Genomic DNA, 19,985 nt, shown 5'->3' with positions numbered 1-19,985 from the left:
AGCCATTTTTCTAAGGGCTGCCAAGGTTGTCCCCCCCTCCCCCCCAGCAGTTATACCATTTATTTCTACCATAAATGCAGAGTTTCTAATTATCCTGTTTTTCAATCCAATACCTATTTTCCTTAAAAATTTATTTATTATCGTCATCCTTGTAGGTATGAATATACTTCCTGCTGTAAAAGATTTATCAGAAAGACAGCAAGCGTCTCCTAGAGTTTTTTTTTTTGTTTTGTTTTGTTTTCATTTTTTTGTTTGTTTTTTTTTTGGAAGATCTCTTCTTTCATCATTTCTCCCAGAAACCAATCTAATTGAAATGTAAATAGCTTTGTGCTGGGTTTGTGCAGGAGGATCCAGAGTTCAAGGTCATCCTTTATTACATAGTAAGTTCAGGCCCTTTAGGTACATGGAAATTCTGTCTTAATGTTTTATGTTTATAGCAGGTACGGCCAAAACTGCAGCTTTTGAAGATTTTGCATGCAGCAGGTGCGCAGGGGGAAGTATTCACCATGAAAGAGGTAAGCTGGCAGGGACTGTTCCCAGTTTTAAGAACAGTTGAATAGAGGCTATCATATGCACAGTTCTGAGTCAGGGCCAAGAAAGGAAGTTGTACTACTGACAGTTTTCATCTTGTAAGGGCTGCCTTGTGAGTTTCCTGTTTCCTCCACACTTCCTTTTGAAGTTCCTATATATGTGGTCATCCACAGATTCATTGACCTGGGAGTTACAAAGAAAAATATGTGGGTTAAAAAAAGTCCCAGCTTATAAGACTTGATGCAGGAAGGAACTGATAAGTGACTTTATCACTGTGCATTTGTCAGGTACTTGGGAGCGCTGAGTCATTTTGAATATTTAAGGATTTAAATAACTTAACATCTGGGAGCTTTTTTCCTTTTTAAACCAGCATGTTGAATTTTTTAAGTGGAATACATTATTCAAATGTTAATGTACTCAAACAATTTGCATTTGGTATAGAGAGCCCCACCTTTTCCTAAGCAGAAAACAAAATTACAGACTTTTTTCCTTCGAAGTGCCACATCTATCAGTAATACCTCTGAGTTTATAGATGTCCTTTTTTTTTTTTTTTTGCTTTTGATATTTAACAAGAACTTAACTATTGATTAAGAAGTTTGGTACTTTTAACCTACTTTTAAGAAACATTCCAGGGTCAGGGTGGGAGGGTAGAAGGGAAATAAAGAATAAAGCATGAAGCATTAAAGAGTGAAACATTAAAAATATATCAGTAGATGTATCTCCCTAATTCCTTCCCTTTCCCTTTCATTCTCTCTCCGTTTGTCATAAAATTTATCCAGGTCTATTGTCAAACAGTATATCAGCCTAGATGATTTAATAAAGGTTCTGTGACATGCTTCATCTACGTGTAAAAGAGCACTTTTCATGTTTAGGGTTGTGAGTTTTTGAAACCTGAAAGGAAAAAGCCAGGTAGACTATGTTTTTGTGAGAGACCTAGATTCTGGTTTCTGTATTAGGACTAGTGGTCCATTAAACATTGGACACTGCAGGAGAATACGAAATTGCTGCCTTTTTTCATTGTCAGCTCAGGCTCTGTTGATGGATGAGTGGATGGACCTAGTGTAGGAAACATCTATCCGTTGTGGGGATTGCATATACTATGTCAGCATCCAAATATTGGTGGTCTTGCATGTCTTTCTCTAGCAAAATATCTCAACCACTCAGGTAATTGTGGTTTTGGTAGGAGTCAGACATATCATTTCATGGTGTTTTATTCTCATGTAGGTAATGCACTATCTAGGCCAGTATATAATGGTGAAGCAGCTCTATGATCAACAGGAGCAACATATGGTGTACTGTGGTGGAGATCTTTTGGGAGATCTACTTGGATGTCAGAGCTTTTCTGTGAAAGATCCAAGGTAAAAAGGGCGAGGGTTTATGTATCTTTGAGTGCTTATACCTGCTCACTCAGTCAGTAGAGGTTATTTTTCTTTAGCCAGTAAGTGTTTTAAAGGCTACATATGTTGTATAGCCAGTGAGATATATGCACAGTACAATGGTTTGCAGTGTGGACGGTCTGATTTGATGGCACATACAGAATAGTAATCATCTTCATACATGGTAAAAAAGCATGACAGTAAGAGCTATAGAGAGAAGTACATGAAGTGGGGGATGGCTGGGACTTATCCTGTCAAAGGATCTTCGAGGAAGCAGAATGTGAGCTGAGCTGTGACAGTTTTTAGAGGGCTAATGGGTGGGGGGCGTCTGGTTGAACAGGAGGGAGTCGTGTCACTAGGTCACAAGCTGGTGTTCTGTATAATTTTTTTTTAAAGTTTTAATTCACGTGTGTGAGTGTTTTGCCTACATGCATGTGTCTGCTCAGGTACATGCTTGGTGCCCAAGGAGGCCAGAAAAGGGTGTCAGGTCTCCTGGAACTGAAGTTGCATATGGTCATAAGCCACCATGTGTGCGCTCTTAGTTGTTTCCCTGTAAGAACAGTCAATGCTCTTCAGTTGATCCATCTTTCCACCCCACCGTCACCTTGTCGTGTTGCCCCTGCCCTTTATATATAGTGATTGCTTTTTTCTGAGCTAGCTAGCTTGCTTTCTTTCTTTTTTTCTTTCTTTCTTTCTTTCTTTCTTTCTTTCTTTCTTTCTTTCTTTCTTTCTTTCTTTCTTTCTTTCTTAGATTTATTTATTTTATGTATCTGAGTACACTGTAGCTGTACAGATGGTTGTGAGCCTTCATGTAGTTGTTGGGAATTGAATTTTAGGACCTCTGCTTGCTCTAGTCAGCGCTGCTCATCTGGTCAACTCCACTCGCTCAGTTCCTGCTCTCTCTGGCCCAAAGATTTATTTATTATAAATAAATACACTGTAGCTGTCTTCAGACACTCCAGAAGAGGGCATCAGATCTCATGATGGGTGGTAGTGAGCCACCATGTGGTTGCTGGGATTTGAACTCAGAACCTTCGGAAGAGCAGTCAGTGCTCTTATTCACTGAGCCATCTCACCAGCCGCCTGAGCTTATTTTCTCTTAACATTGATAAAACTTACTGTCACGCTTTCGTTTTTTCAATAAAAAAAAATGCAAAACTTGACATCTAGAAGAAAAAAAATAATCTTCAAAGAAAATCTTCCCAATTAGGTTACTAATAGTTAATAAAATAAAATTTGATCAAATTTTTATTGAGGACAAGTTAGTTAGCTGGGGCTAGACTTTTTGGTTTTTTGAGACAGGGTTTCTCTGTATAGCCTTGGCTGTCCTGGAACTCACTCTGTAGACCAGGCTGGCCTCGAACTCAGAAATCCGCCTGCCTCTGCCTCCCGAGTGCTGGGATTAAAGGCGTGCGCCACCACGCCCGGCTTTTTTTTTTTTTTTTTTTTTTTTTTTTTTTTTATGAGACAGGGTTTCTTGGTGTAACCAGCCCTGGCTGTCCTGGACTTGCTCTGTAGACCAGGCTGGTCTTGAGCTCAGAGATCCACCTGCCCTCACCCATTAGCCCCCCCCCCCCCCCCCCCCGGCCCCATCACTGCAATTAAAAGTGTATGCCACCATGCCTGGCTTTCTCTTTGTTTTTTTAAAATAGGTTCACATTTGAATCTAAGGTAGGCTCCAAGTCAGTAAGTTGCTAAGAATAACCTTGACCTTGATCTTTCAGACTGATCCTTCCAAATGCTGGGGTTTCAGGCAAGCACTATTGCCCCTGGCTCCTCCTTAATGTTTAAGTTATTTTTAAAAAAAATTGTGGGGAAATGAGTCGTCTGTATAGCTAAGAGAAAGTAGGAAAGTATCATACTGCAGGTGTATTTAGGAAAACAACAAGTATTTATATATTATTTCTTTTACAGCCCTCTCTATGACATGCTAAGAAAGAATCTTGTTACATCAGCTTCTATTAACACAGGTACGTTCTATGTTTCTTCAGTTGGTATTGAAGCTTTGAATTTAAGGAAGCAAATAATGGGAACCAGGGTCAAGATGAAATGGAGTGCTTCTGTGACATTACTGGAGGGATGTTCGTACAACTGTCTGTCATACAGCATGATATTATTATTAAGTAAGTGCTCACTGATGAATTCAGTCGTACTGAAGCTAGAGAGGAGAGCTGTCTATATCCTAGATATAATGGTTTTTTCTTTATGCAGCACAAGGGGTTGAACCTAGGCCCTTGTATTTATGTACTCCACCACTGACCTATGTTTCTAGCCTTTTGTTTACTATTTTGAGAGAATATCTTCCTAAGTTGCCTATGCTGGCCTTGAATTCACTCTGTTGCAAAGGTGGGCCTTGAATATGTGGGTTCCCCGGTCTTCCTAGTAGGTATCTTTCCTGGTCTGGAGGCTGGCAGGCCCAGCTTAATTAAGCTTAGTAATTATAAACATTGTACTATATAGCTGCTTCATCTTGATATATTTAAAAAAATCTCTTGGATAAGGACTTTTTCCCTTCAAACATAACCACATTATTACTGTACTCATAAGTAATAATACTTTTTATTTTTGGTTTGTTCAGGTGATGATCCAAAGTCCACACATTGCATTGGGTTTATTGCAAAAACCAAAAAGCCTAAACCTGCCCTGTGTGTGTGTATGTTTGTGTGTGTGAGAGAGAGTGAGAGTGAGAGTGAGAGTGTGAGAGAGAGAGAATATGAATATTTTGTTATATGTAAACTCTTCAGTGATCAAATTAGGGTAAACTAACCTACCTGCCATCTCAAGTTTAGCTTTTTTGTATGTTGGAAGCATTCAAAATCTCCACTTCAGCTATTAAAATAATCAGTAATTTACTATGGCCACTCTACTGTGGTGTAGGATACTCCTTTTGGCTTTCACCATATTTATTGAAGATTTGTAATTAAAATTTTTCCTGTAGGGTTGTCTGTGTTCTAGAATTGACAGATCATATCCTTGTGGTTGTGTTTCTTAATGAGTGAATAGATTCAAGTTTAAATGTGTGCTGACAGATCTTCATGGATGGTGCTTTGAATCCCCCCCCCCCCATCTCCGTGTATGTCTCATATTAGTTATGTAAGCCTGCCCCTCTTTCACACACAATATGGGCTCTTGACAGTGTTGCTCTGATCCATCTATTATAAAGGTTCTCCCAAGAAATTTTAACTTTAATAATTTTGTTTATATAAACACACATTAGTGTATTATTAGTAGTATTACTTATGGCATACATTGTAGTTCAGGTTGGCTTGGAACTTGCTATGTACTCCAGGCTAACTTCAAACTTGGAAATACCTGCTTCTTGCAGCCTTCTGAATGTTGGAATCTCAGGCATGAGTCACCACACTTGGCTCAATAAACTGTTATCTGTAAGCTCATTTGACCCTTCCCAGACCTTTTAAGTACTGCTTTAAATTTCTTCGTTATAAGGAGGAAACTAGCTGTTTGGAGTCTGGTTTCCAAAGTGGCAGGGTAGAGATGGTACTGAAATGTGTGTGACACTCTTTCTCTTCTCTGCTGAAGCTGTCCTCTTCTGTTCCCCTCAGATTTGAGAAACACTGTCCAAATAATACTGCCTTGCTAGGCTTTGGTCATGCTCGAAGAAGTAAACAGACTGCAAAGGCTCTTCCTGAATCTCTTTTCATGTCACTGAAAGACATTGAGATGGGGAGCTTTGTGAGAGGCAGCTTTACTGAAATTCAGTCATTTGTGAGTTAAAATATTCTTTGGAAAGTCTCTGATAGCGTGAAATACTTGAAGGACTTCATAATTTTGTTTTGTATATTGTTAAATTTGTTTTCTGATATGTCCTCTGAATATTTAGAGTGAGTAGAGCTAGTTCTTACATTTTCCTCTTGTACTTTTTTTGCAAATATCTTTCTCTGTAGTGTATTATATGTTCAGTTCATCTTTCCAGCCGCCATCTGAGGCGGCCCTGGAGGTAAAGAAGCAGAGGGTTTTGTTGGTATTTTTCAGTCCAGTCAGTGGTTTGCCCAGTACAAGACTCATGGTCACGGGCCATGATTGCACAGCCAGCCACACTCCGTGTGGCCTTCACCTTTCTGGACTCCTAACACAAGCTGCTCACCCTCTCAAGTTTTTGGACACACATTTTCCCCTCTGAGTATTAAGTTCTTACAACATTTTACTTTTTATTTAACTTGTCATTCTGAAGAAATTTTGTACTTAAAAGACACAGAATCCTGACATGATGGTGAACACCTGCAGTCAATTACTTGGGAGGCAGAGATGGGGGCTGTAAAGTTTCAGACTACTTAGCTACTCCGTTTCAGAGAGAAAGGAAGAAGTGCTAAGAGTTTTAGAATGTGCTTTACCTAGATTCCCTCACTGACTATATGTAATGAAATCACAGTGCCTTAGGAAATTCCTGCAAAGAACTTTTAAACAATTTTAAAAAGTGTATTGTTATACAGGGTTTCACAGGGAATTTTGCAAGGAGTTTGGATTGTCTCTTCTGACTTGCTCTTATAGTTAGTGCTCAGAGTTGGATGTCTCTTTTGACCTAAAAGTAAATTGGATTGCATGTGCTTTATTTGGAAGGACAAATGAAAAAAATGCTACACTTACAACTTCTGACCTTTTTAAGTGGGTTTAGATCCTTATCTGTTTTGATAAAGAAAATGGTCATTAGTTAAAATGAAGGTGGTTCTTTCTAAATAATTTCCCGGGTATATTAATAAAATGAAATAGGTATAACAAGCTTTGTAGTTTTAAATTTCTTTCCATATTGTAGCTTTTTAGATGATTTCCTTTTGTTCTTAAGTAGTATAGCCTAAATAAAGGCTTTTTAGTAATAACCACAGGGTGCTTTAAAAAGAACTGTTCCACCTGCATTGCTAGTTTGATCTTGTTTCTTGTTTTGAAGATGACTTTGGCAAGAAGATGCTATTTCTGAATTTATACGTACTTAGCTATAAAAATGCTTCTAGAAATGGTATAACAATTTTGAAAAACACATGTTTTGTGTCAGAATAGTTGTAGTCTGGATCTGGGTTCTGGGTGCTCTGACTGTTGGACGCTGTTTTCATGAACAGCTTCTTTCTGTCTCTGCTAGTGGCTGGTGAACTCAGTCCTTAGCAGGCACACCTAGCAGGTAACTTGTGTCTCAGTTACATGAAGCTTATAGTGATGCTGTAGGTCAGGCTAGTGTCTCAGTAGCTTGTTTTTTTTTTTTTTTTTTTTCTGTAGTCATGTTTTTAGGTTTTGTTTCACTTGAGACTTTTGTAAGTCTTTGGAACATATTTCTCTCTTCAGCTAATGTAATATAGGGATGTCTGTCTGGCCAGTGTGGTGGCTCAGTGGGCTAAAGGAATCGTTATACAATCTTGAGGACCTGAGTTTTGATCCACAGAGCCCACTGTGGAAGGAGAGGACTGACTTATGTCCTACACATGTGTGCCCATTACACACAATAGGAAGACAAGAACAATCTAAAAACAGAGTTTCTCTCCACTCTGCCTCCCTTTTGCTTCTGTTGATTGTTGGGAGAGAAACATTCAATACTTTTTGTAACATGTAGTTGCTGAGAAGAATGAGACTTAGTGACAGTCTGTATTCAGACATGGAGTCACCATGGCATTTAAGAGTACGGGTTTGTTTGAAGATGGAATTGTTTTCTGAAACAAGTCTATCAGATTCCTGGTTTTCAGGTCTTGTAATACAACACTTAAAAATACAAACTTTAATAGACAAGTAATGTTTGTTGTTGTTGTTTATAAGGTAGGCAGTCTGTTGAAATAGGAAGAGATGAACACCACATTGTTGGCTGCTTAATCACTTTTTGCATAAAAATCTGAATACGCGCCACGCACGAGCATCCTCAGCTGCTCGTCCATGCGAGAGCATCCTCAGCTTCTCGTGCTTCCTCCAGGTCGCTCTGGTGTTGTCCTTTAACATGGCTTTGTTGGGTTTGTCATTTTTAGAAGTTTTGTTTTTTGCCCCCATTTGGGAATGAGACTCTTTTCCAGGCAGAAGTCCATCTCTAGAGAACAAGCCTGCTTCAGGGCTGTATGCTGAGGTCTTTGTGTGGAAAGAATGGTTATTACCAGGGAAGGTTTTCCTTTTGTTTTACTTGCTATCCAGATGCTGCTCAGACTCTCGCTCTCGCACAGGATCACACTATGGATTTTCCAAGTCAAGACCGACTGAAGGTAAAATCACCGCACGGTGACTTCTTTTCTTGTACAGAGTGGCCCCTTCTCTGTACCTGTGGATCTTGGGCTCCCAAGGCCTTTTCGTGAATGTGGTAAGGATTTAATAAGAAAAGCCCTTGGGAGTTCACAGACCAGGGACAGAGTGAACCTTCTCTGTTCTGCCTTTAACAGAGTTCCAGTCTCTGAATGTGTCTTTGGGATGTAGCACTTCTGATTTTTACTCCTTCCAGTTTCTCTCTCTTTTTCTCTCTCTCTCTCTCTTTCTGTGCGTGTGTATATGCATATGTGTGTGTGTGTTCACGCATTTGTGTTTAAGATGGTATATATTTGAGTGTTTGAGGCATTGCTGTTTTAGACTGTAGAGGCTCGTTGCAGTTAAGTTTAAGTTTATGTCATGGCATTTCCTAAAGTTTTGAAACTCAAATGTGGGGAACTTTTAAGATCATCTTGAAATATGATGAGGTGTCACTTGCTTTCTGAGTTAGGCCTAATAGGCTATGCAGACAGCCTGTTTTTTCAAGAATGTATTTTGTTCTTTGTACAGAAGTTATTCCCCTTCCCCAAGTTTGGGATTCTGCCTGCTCTGCTGGTGGTGTTGAGAGATGTGTGTTGGCTTTTCTTGAGGATTCTTGTCAGCTGCAGAGCTCTTTCCTGTGCATAACCCATTGTGTTGCACACTAACTGGTGAGCCAGAATGGAACTGCTACATCCCCTGGTCTTAGTCATTTCAGCTGTCCTAACAGACACCCTTCCCTTTCAGCACGGTGCAACAGAATACTCCAATCCCAGAAAAAGAGCTGAAGAAGAGGATACTCTCACACTGCCTACCTCACGACATAAATGCAGAGACTCCAGAGCAGGTAAGCTTTGGATCAAGACTTCTCCCTCCTCCCCTCCCTCCCTCCTTTCATGTCTCCTTTATTTGTACTTCTAGACATGGCATTTATCTAGATAGTAGGTGTTCTTTGGCAGCTTCTGGACAGTGGGTAGTACAGGCCCTTTATGAGCCAGCGAGCTTGAGAGGACACTGTCTGGTCAAGTTGGCTCTCAGCCTTTTGAGTTTCCATCACCCGCTTTAGACTTCAGATTTTGACTTGGCTTTTATTTATCTTTTGACATGGAAGCTGATTTTTTAAAGATTGAAAGTTTGCAAAAATGGCAAAATATATGTAGCAGCACAGAGGCAGACATTAGCTAGCATGTTGAGAAGTTCTGTTGCCTTGATAGGAACTTTCATCCTGCACCACTCATCCTGACAGGGTGAGGGAGTTAACTGATATTTTGGAAGTTGTACCATAATCTTTGTAAATTATAGAGTTCTTTTTTGCTGTTTGTTTGTTTTTGTTTTATGTTCAAAACTATAAATTCCCTAAAGGTATTTATAGTATAATGTTTTTTAGTGACTTGTTCCTGGTTCATAATTGGGTCAGAGGCAGGTTAGACTTTTGATTATATCTCAGTTATGTTACTAAAGTTGTTTTATATGTTTAAATTTGAATCATTTTATCATGCTGGATTGTTTTCTCACTGTATTTGAACATAAATTGATTTTTAATCTGTTTACTTTGAGGTTAGTTCAGTCCTTTAAATGTATGATTTCATTTAACTGCAAAGTCTTCCTACTCACAAAAAGCTGGACACTAAGTGTAATTTATGATAAAAATTTAGGAATGAATAGTTCTAGACTTTTCAGCAAGATCTGTAGGTAGAAAGGACAACATTTTACCTGTGGAAATAATAAATCATTCATATTCCTTTTATAATAAATTGTAGAGCTTGAATACACGAGGGTAACTTTAATGATTCTATCTTGGGGATTAGTTTCTGATCATTACAGTAATGAATGGATAAAAATGTTATTGAAGTTTTTCTGGCAACAAATATATCTATGGTAATAGCAGGATGTAATTAGTTAAGCTGTGCTCTGTCAGGGACCAGTTGGTTGCAGAAATCTTTGAATCATCCTTGCCTGGGCATACTTAATGCCTCTGTGATTGCCATCACTAGGGCCAGTACATTGGGAGGAGGTAGAAGACAGTGAGACAGTAGGGAAATGCTAAAGTACTACACAAAGGACCATCAAACGTGAAGGGAAAGATTACATATGACAGCAAGAGGAGCCAACTGCCTTGTTATCTGTGGGACTTTTAAGTACTGATTTCTCAAGGAGCCCTTGATCCATAAAAGTCACATGCATGTGCTTATTTGTATAGTTCTCTGTTGATAGTGGTTGTTACCTAACAAAACATGATAACTATCCCAAATATGTGGCACCAGTAAGACTTCTTCAACCTTTGACTCCGCAATAGGATCTGTACCTCAGGATTTGGGCTCTTGTGTTACTGCCATTTGCAATCCAACGGCTAAGCCATTATCAAAACATGTATTAGAGTAGGCCATTGTAATGATACTTTGTTTTTGGGTCTCAACTGTGTAGCCCTGGCTAGCCTGGAACCTGCTATATGCTGGGATAAAAGGCAGGTGTATACTTCTATGCCTAGCTCTAAGTTATTATCATTAGTTATTACAGGGTTGGGAATGTTTAAAATTTCAGAAAATGGCCATTTTGAACTCCTTTTAGAACAGCACATTCAGATGCTTTTAGGGTTTTGTGGTTTTTCGAGACAGGGTTTCTCTGTGTAGCCCTGGCTGTCCTGGAACTCACTCTGTAGACCAGGCTGTCCTCGAACTCAGAAATCCGCCTGCCTCTGCCTCCTGAGTACTGGGATTAAAGGTGTGCGCCACCACACCCGGCCTGAAGTACTTCTGTTCATAGTGTTCTTGCTTGCTAATGAAACCTAAATGGGAGGTTTGAGCCATACCTAAGGTATTTGATTTTTGTCTCCTTCTTACTGAGAACAGGAGCTCCTTTTTACTGATGTTACAAAGATTGTTAAGTATGCTGAGAAACATCTTGGCTCTTCTGTATTACTTACAGTCATTTTCATTTGATTTCTGTAGATGAAGACTTGATAGAACATTTATCTCAAGATGAGACATCTAGGCTTGACCTTGATTTTGAGGAGTGGGACGTTGCTGGCCTGCCTTGGTGGTTTCTAGGGAATTTGAGAAACAACTATATTCCTAAAAGTAATGGCTCAACTGATTTACAGACAAATCAGGTAAAAGTCGAATCTGAGGGGAACTGGTTTTGCTTTGTGTTGTTTTGTTCTTTTACTCTGGCTATAGTTAAGAATTCTTAGTGGTTTGTTTCATCTGTGTGTATATGATGCTCAGATGTAGTCCTGACTTTTCTAAATTCCACATTGATCCCCTTGCAAAGGCTGTGTTCACTGTTAGAGAATCTGACCTTGAGCATGAAATTTATGTTTTTTTTAAACTAACATTCCTTCCCTGTCTTTTCCTTCTACTTAATAATTTTAGCCAAACTACAGGAGATGCTGACTTCCTTCTCTGTCATATATACTCAGACCAGGCTGGCATGGAGCTCAGAGATGTACTTGTCTCTGCCTCCCCAGTGCTGGGATTAAAGGTGTGCACTACCACTGCCTGGCACCATTGCTGTTTTTCATGTAGGTAGTTGAGCAATTTCACACCACATCTACGTTTCTTTTTTTTTTTTTTTTTTTTTTTTGGTTTTTTCGAGACAGGGTTTCTCTGTGTAGTCCTGGCTGTCCTGGAACTCACTCTGTAGACCAGGCTGGCCTCGAACTCAGAAATCCGCCTGCCTCTGCCTCCCAAGTGCTGGGATTAAAGGCGTGCGCCACCACGCCCGGCTTCACATCTATATTTCTTGATTTTGATATTTTTGATTCTTTTAAAAAATAATTTTTAGTGCATGAGTGTGCACATGAGCGTCTGAATGTATGTGTACTTACCGCCTGTGCAGGCATCCTCAGAAGCCGGAAAGAGGGCTTGAAGATCACTTAGAACTAGATAGAGTTAGAGATGGTTGTGAGCTGCCATCTGGGAACCAAACCTGATATTCTTAACCACTGAACTATTTCTACAGTCTTGGGTTTCAGAACCAGGCATCATTTCCCTCCTGTGGAATGGTCCTCATATTTAATCAGGAAGTGGTTGGTTATCTCCATAACAGGCCGTTATTGCACCTGTGGGCACATTATGCCTGCTAAGTTGGTATTATACAGTTTTTCTCTTCTAGGTAATGCCACTGATGAATTTCTCCCCAGAGGTACATTTTGTTGGTGGTGTCTGTTAGTCTCTACATAGGTCTATCTGTTTCTGTTCTGGAACTTACTGTGTAGGTTCCAGGCCTCAAAATTGGGGAGCTGTGCCTGCCTTTGCATCCTGAGTGCTGGACAAGAATTTTTATTTTTAATTTCATTTATATGAGTGCTCTATCTGCATGTACACCTGCATGTAGAGATCCCATTACAGATGGTTGTGAGCCACCATGTGGTTGCTGGGAATTGAGCTCAGGACCTCTGGAAGAGCAGCCAGTGGTCTTAACCACTGTGCCATCTCTGCAGCCCCCAACAGTACATGTTATAAGTGGTTAACTTGCATTATTGCCATGCTTACAATTCTTTGGTGGGATCAAAAAACAAGTAGAATAAAATCTAGACTTTTTACCATAGCTGTAGCTTGTCTCTAGCTTGTCTTTTTCAGTTCTCATTGCTCACTGCCTGTGTTCCAGACACACAGGGTTTTTAATCCTGTAGTTCAGAATTCCTTCCTTCCTAAGGCAACTTAAATTTGTTTTTTGCTTTGTGAAGCATCCCTCTCAAATCTCTCTTTCATTTTTGTGATTTAGAATGTGAGTGTAACTTCTTTTTGGAGATCATTATAACTAGTTCTGAGATTCCTGAGCTGCATGATTCCACGGGGATCCATTTCCTACCGTTAGACGTCCACTCCTAAGTAGTAACCCTGTAAGACCAGCCTCCAAATCTCCTCCTCTCCAGCTGTCCTGCTCCTTTGACATTTTTTTCTTAAGTCTTTTTAAAATGTTTAAAAGGGGGTTAGAGAGATGGCTCAGCAGTTAAAGAGCACTGGCGGCTCTTCCAGAGGACCCGTGTTTTCTTTCCCAGAACTCACATGGTAGCTCACAACCCTCTGTAATTACAGTTCCCAAGGATCGGACACCTTCACACAGATGTACATGCAGGCGAACACCAATGTAAATAAAAGCAAACCATTAAAAAAATAAATTCCCAGGCTGCTGAAATGACTCACTGGTTAAGAGCACTGGCTGTTTTTTCAGAGTACCTGAGTTCAATACCCAGGAACCTTATGGTGGCTCACAACCATCTACAGTGGGATCCAATGCTGCCTTCTGTGTGTCTGAAGGCAGCAACAAAATACTCATATAAATTAAAAAAAAAAAAAAAAATATCCCCTAACCAGTAGAATGGGGTTGGGGCTGTCTCTGTCTCTGCCTCAGTCTCTGTTCCCTGCTATTGGATCCTCTTACTCCCCCGGGACTGCCTGGTTGGGCCTCAGTGGGAGAGGATGTGCCTAGTCCCCCTAAACCTAAATGTCCCAGGGTGGGGTGGTACCCAAGGGGAGGGGGCCAATGGGGAGAAGGATTTGTAAGGGTGGGACGGGGAGGAGAGGAGGGAGTGGAGGCTGTGGATAAAGTGAATAAAAAATATGTGCTTTAAAAAAACCAGTATATAAAATAATGGGTTCCATTATGTCATTTTCATATATCATTCTTTTTCTTTTGAGTAAAAAAAATTTTTTACTAATAACAAAAATGCTTTTAATATAAAAAAGCAAGCTGAACACTCAGAATGTGAATTAACTTTTTCTAAATTTATTTTTTATGTGTATTGATATTTTGCCTGCATGTATATGTGAGGGTGTCAGAAGTAACTAGTAATTTCATTTATATATAGTTTGTTTGTTTCTTTGCTTTGTTTTTGTTTTTCAATACATGGTATAGCCTTGGAACTTATTCTGTAGACCAGACTGACCTCGAACTTACGAGATACACTTGCTTCTGCTTTCCAAGTGCTGGGATCAAAGGCATGTGCCTCCACCATCTGGCTTATTTACATTCTTTTTAGTAAAATAAGATATAATAAGATGGAAATCATCACATTGAAGTTAGGCAAAGCAAACTAACAGAAGGAAAAGAGCCCAAGAACACAAGAATTAGAGGCCTTTTTGTTCACACACATGGGAATTCCATAAAAATACTAAACTAGAAAACTATGATATATACAGGGAAGACCTGCTGTAGACCTGTGCAAGCCCTGTGCTTGTGTTTGCTGCTCCTGTCTCTGAGTTATAAGGATTTGACTCGGTTGATTTGGAGGGTGTATATATCATTCTCAGTGGCCCTTCATCTCCACTCCCTTCCTATGTCTTCTACTGGTTGTCCCCTTCCTCCCCTTAGTGGTCTCCCTGTTTGCTTTCATGTCACATGTATTAGTGACAGTCTCTCTTTTGCCTTGGTAGTTTCACAACCTACCCCCCCTCCCCTTCAGTATTATGTCTTTCTGAGCCTGGCTTATTTCACTTAACAAGATGCCTCAAAAAGCCATCTGTTTCTTTCTGTTGTCTCTGTACCGTACTTTTTTTTATCCATTCATCTGTTGATAAACTTCTAGGATAGGTCCATTTCTTAGCTTTTGGGAGAAGTACAGCAGTAAACATAGAGGTGCAAGTATGTATGTGGTAGGGCCTAGAGTCCTTTGAGTGTGTACTGGAATAGAAAAGTTTTATGTTAAACCTTCATACTGATGTCCATAGTAACTACATTAGTGGTGTGTGTGTGTATACATTCACGCATACATTTTAGTTTCCACCAGCAGAGTATAAACATTCCTTTCATCATTTGTTGTTTCTTTTCTTGCCTTTATCTTAATTGATATTCTCAATTGCATTTGCTACTTTAGGTTTTCTATTTATACATATTGTTTGTTTACTCTCAATGAAATGTAAGACCAGAGCTTTTTCATTGATTACTTACTGTACATAGAACAGTAACTGATACTGACAGTATCTGGTACTAACAGTAGCAGAACAAGGCTGGAGAGATGGCTCAGTGGTTAAGACCATATAGGCTGCTCTTCCAGAGGTCCTGAGTTCAATTCTCAGCAACCACATGGTGGCTCACAACCATCTATAATGGGACCTGATGCTCTCTTCTGACAGGTAGGTGTACATGTAGGTAGAATACTCATATACAATAAACAAATCTTAAATAAAATAGCAGAGTAGAAAGTTCTATAAAATATATGGATAATGGGATGGTTCAGAGGCTAAGAATGCTTACTGTTCTTACAGAGGACCTCGGTTTACTTCTCAGCATCCACTTAGTAGCTCACAGTTAGTTATAGCTCAGTTCAGAGGATGCCCTTTTCTGGCCTTTGTGGGCTCTGCATGCAGCAGAACACTTGTACACATAGAATAAAAATAAATCTTTGAAAAAAAGAAGTGTACAGATGAATGCAGTAAGTTAAGTTTGTATATGTTGGATGCTGTTGAAAGCTTCAGGAAGTAGTTGTGTGTGGTGGCGCGTGTGTATAGACTCTGCACTTAGAGGTCGGGGCAGGAGGATGTTGAGGTCGAATCCAGTCTTGGCTACGTAGTGAATTCCAGGCTCAACAGGACTGCATCATGAAACTATTTTTCAAAAAGAAACACAAGAGTATCGTGTTCAAAGAATGGGATTGCCACCAGTGTTTCTCTGGAAAGCAGTCATTGATATTAAATAGGAAGGATATGTCAGAAAGCACAGAACTTTCTAGCTTTTTACTCACGGAGAGGACTGTAGAATGCATTCTGTTTAATCAACTATTAAGCTCTTTTTATACCATTTCTTGTATTTTGTATATCTCATTTACTGTTAAAAAATTGCTTGTCATATACCCTTACATCTATCCATTTTGTAGAGACCTGCTGAATGAGGAGAGGCACCGTGTTCTCTGAATGGCATTAAGTTAACTCGGCATCTCTGATAAGTTCCCAGTTACAGAGCTCATGTTTGTTTTTCTCTGTTAGGATATAGGTACTGCCATTGTTTCAGACACTACGGATGATTTGTGGTTTTTAAATGAGACCGTGTCGGAGCAATTAGGTGTTGGAATAAAAGTTGAAGCTGCTAATTCTGAGCAAACAAGTGAAGTAGGGAAAACAAGTAACAAGAAGGTATGTCCCAGCATTCTCACTCTGTCCGTATCTGTGCTCTAGAGTCATCTGCAGGTCTTGAGTATTTCTCTACACTCAGTTTTAGGATTTCAATTGTTAGACAAGGCTGCTTCAGAAATGAGCCAAGATTCATGGAGAAGTTATTGCTGTGTTAGGGACATGCTGCCCCTTTACTTCAGTGAACTCATTGTGGAGTGTTTCTTTTAGAAACTTTTGCTTATCAGGCAAAACTATAAATGGCCTTAACAGTTTCTGTTACAGGAGAAAAGAATCCTTGTATTTAAAGAACTTTGGTAGCTTTGTAACCACTTCATAACAAAATTGGAAAAAGCTAATTTTTAAAACCTATGTTGAGGTTAGTCTGATTTTCTCCTATATTAAGAAGGGAGTTAGAGATAGGGGATAGGAGCTGGAGCTTCCTTGCTCTCCCCAAGAACTTGAGTTCAGGTTCTCATACCCATGCCTGGTGGCTCACTGCTTCTGACTCTAGATCCAGGGGGATCTAATGCTCTCTTTTGGTCTCCTTGGACACTGTTCACATGCTTAAAGCCATTTGCATACATAGAATTTAAAAGAAATTAGAGCTAGTTAGGTGGTATATACCATTAATCCCAGCACTGCGGGGCAGAGGCAGGTAGGTGGATCTCTGAGTTTGTGGACATCCTGTTCTACAGAGCTAGTTCCAGGACAGCCAGGGCTATACAGAGAAACCCTGTCTTGAAAAAAACTTAAAAAGGTATCATGGTGTAAGCATACAATTAAAGTAGCAGCTTGGGTGTCAGAAGGATTGGGCAGCAGAGCTAGTGCTTAGCACATAGACAAGCTTCGGTAATAGCCATTGATTATGTGTGAAAGTGTCATACGAGACCCATTATTTTTGTACACTTAACTGAAAAAAGATCTTAAAAAAAGACAACTGAGGGGCTAGAGAGATGGCTCAGTGTTTAGGAACACTAGTTGCTCTTTCAGAGGGCACAGAATCAAATCCCAGTACCCACATGGCAGCTTACAACTGTCAGGAACTCTAGGATCCAACATCTCACAATAATTCACATAAATACATTTTTTAAAAAGCCACTGAATAAATGTAGCAGAAGATAAAGGTAGCAGGTTTTCATAGGACTTCGGGTTGTTTGCTATAATATGTGTTAGACTCTCTAAACCAACTATAAACAACATGGGGAGGAATGTTAGTGACTAAAGTGAGGATGACAGTTTGGACATTTTTATATAAAAGAATGGGCCTTGAAATACTTGAACTGTGAGAGAACTCCATGTAGCCCTGGGTAGCCCAGAACTCATGTAGATCCCCCTTCCTTTGCCTCTTAAGGCCTGCAATCTGTGTACTTTGCTACCATGCCTGGTTAATTATTTCTTGATAAAGAGGAATGTTCTGTATTTCTATTTGATCTGGAACCCAATATGCAGATTAAGTAGACCCTGCACTATTGGCAGTTTCTTGCCTTTGCCTACAAAATGTTGAGATTATGGAACTATGTTCTAGACTATCTACATTTCTTTCTTTCTTCCCTCCCTCCGCTCCCTTTCTTCTTCCCTTCCTCTCCCCTCCTCTCTCCTTCCCACTCTCTTCTTTCCTTCTTTTGAGGCAGGATCCCACCATTAAACCAGACTGGTCTGGAACTCACAGAGATCTGTGTGCTGCTGCCTCCTGCCTGCTGGGATTAAGGTGTGTGTGCACTCGCACACTTGGCTGGTCTGTGGGCAGGCTTTTGTAAGGCAGCCAGATTGTCACATAGCTTTCTTGAATGTGAAGAGTAAAGCTTTAAAGTGCTCTATTTCATTCCCTGTGGCCACCTTGGGCAAGATAACATTTCCTGCATAGGAATTGCTGCTTTTATTTTCCTTCTGGCAGTTATTTTCTTTGAAGCTATGAATTTGGACACCTCTTTCTGAATATAGAAGGTATTTAGTAACCCTGTGGTTTTTAAGTGGTAGTGATGTGGGGTGGAGGGAGTTTTATATTGAAGCTGTTCGTCACCTTTGCTTTCAGATCCGCAGTCCCCCGGGAAGCAGGTGAGCTTGTCTAATGCAGTCTCTGTCCCTTCACAGATGCTGGAGGTGGGGAAAGATGATGATCTTGAGGACTCGAAGTCCTTGAGCGATGACACTGATGTGGAACTTACCTCTGAGGTAAAAGCTGCTTTGCTGTGGGCAGTTTTTAGCTGCATCTTAGTTCCTGTGCATTGCAGAATGTCATTTTTACTGTTTCTGTCTGCGTTTCCTAGTTACTAAGATATGCTGGGTTCTTTACATTACATCTTCAGAAGTTTTTAACTGCAATTTGAGAGAATAAAAGAATAATTTGAGCTACTAATTTTTTCTACTTTGGAAAAAGATGATCAATCTATCTGTTCCTGCTAACACAGGGGCTGGTTTGACAGGGCAACACTTGATGTGAAGCATGAGGAACTTCGGAGTCCCAGAACCCGTGGAGAGCAGGCTTGGGAGTGTGTGTCTGTAATCCTGGGGCTCTTGTAGCAACAAAGAAGGTGGAGACAGAAGAATTCCTGCAGGCTTATAGTCCAACTAGCCTGGCATATGCAGTAGCAAATGACAGGGACCTTGTCAAACAGGGTAGAAGGTGATAAACCATACCTGAAGTTCCCCTCTGACCTCCACAAGCCTGCTCTGGCACACTTGTGGCTCAGTAGGCAAAGGCTTGCTGCCAAACCTTAACCACTTGAATTTGATCCTTGGACTCACAGTATACACACAAACACACATATGCAAAAAACTCACAATGTAATAACAACACAAATTCTTTGGTTATCTGGCAGGATTGATGCAGAGTTGTTCAGAATAGTCCTCTGTTACTTTCCCTACTTGAACAACTTTCTTATCTAAGGACAGACCTATAGGTTAATGTAGAAAAACAATTTACCAGCATCTGTTAAACAGATGCAAGTGAGCTGGCCAATGGTGGGAGCAGAAGCAGGTGGGTCTCTTTGAGTTCTAGGTCAGTTTGTTCTACAGACAAGTTCTATGATTGCCAGAGCTACACAGAGAGACCCTGTAGAAATACCAAACAACAACAAAAACCCACATACAGTTGATATAAATGGAGGGTTACTCCATTTATATTAGAAGAGTTGGTAATTCAGCTTTTAGGTAATAGATCTTAAGTTTGTTGCCAAGTGACAAATCTAAACCCAAGTGTATATACTTTGAGGGCTTTTTTTTTCTACCATTTTTTTTTTTTAAATCAAGTTTCCTCTGTAAATTACTCACTATGGAAATAGATGACAGGAGTTCAATAAAAAAGTTATTTTATGCCGGGCGTTGGTGGCGCACGCCTTTAATCCCAGCACTCAGGAGGCAGAGGCAGGGGGATTTCTGAGTTCGAGGCCAGCCTGGTCTACAAAGTGAGTTCCAGGACAGCCAGGGCTATACAGAGAAACCCTGTCTCGAAAAAACCAAAAAAAAAAAAAAAAAAAAAAAAAAAGTAATTTTACATTTTGCTACTTAGGATAGAACTCTAGGTTGTCCCTGGTGTTGATTCTCACCGTGCTCTGTCCATCCTTATGCTGTTGACTATTGTGGTAATTCTTTGCAAAGATAAGTGGACCACAATTGTTCTGATATATGTTCTTGACCATGATACAAATAGCTAGATAAATGTTCTTATCTTTACCAGACTTCTTTGGCACTTGGGCACAGAAGAGCTATGCAAATAGACATGGTATGTCATCAGAAAGATGCCATTAGACTTAATAAGCCCTGATATGTACTATAAAAAAGTGATGGCAGTTAAACTAGCAAACTATCAATTATGAGTTCCAAA

The 19,985-nt window shown here is 39.9% G+C and overlaps 1 protein-coding gene across 5 annotated transcripts in view; it reads left to right on the top strand.

The window, feature by feature from the left end:
* Positions 1–19,985, top strand: part of Mdm4 (MDM4 regulator of p53) — a 41,048-nt gene that overhangs the window by 13,694 nt on the left and 7,369 nt on the right. The window contains exons 3-10 of one of the 5 annotated variants that reach the window (XM_021157298.2): positions 441–515; positions 1,756–1,889; positions 3,822–3,877; positions 8,028–8,095; positions 8,859–8,958; positions 11,060–11,220; positions 16,037–16,183; positions 18,254–18,334. In XM_021157298.2, the coding sequence (XP_021012957.1) occupies positions 441–515; positions 1,756–1,889; positions 3,822–3,877; positions 8,028–8,095; positions 8,859–8,958; positions 11,060–11,220; positions 16,037–16,183; positions 18,254–18,334 (822 nt within the window). Of the gene's footprint in view, positions 1–437; positions 516–1,755; positions 1,890–3,821; positions 3,878–8,027; positions 8,096–8,858; positions 8,959–11,059; positions 11,221–16,036; positions 16,184–18,253; positions 18,335–19,985 lie in introns of those variants that run through there. The other 4 variants (XM_021157290.2, XM_085841100.1, XM_085841099.1 and 1 more) reach the window with 4 other exon arrangements.

This window comes from Mus caroli, unplaced genomic scaffold (assembly GCF_978045245.1).
Source record: "Mus caroli unplaced genomic scaffold, Mus_caroli_1 scaffold_1, whole genome shotgun sequence".
NCBI lineage: Eukaryota > Metazoa > Chordata > Mammalia > Rodentia > Muridae > Mus > Mus caroli.
Note: the sequence above shows the minus strand (reverse complement) of the source record. Positions and strands in the feature narration are given on the sequence as shown.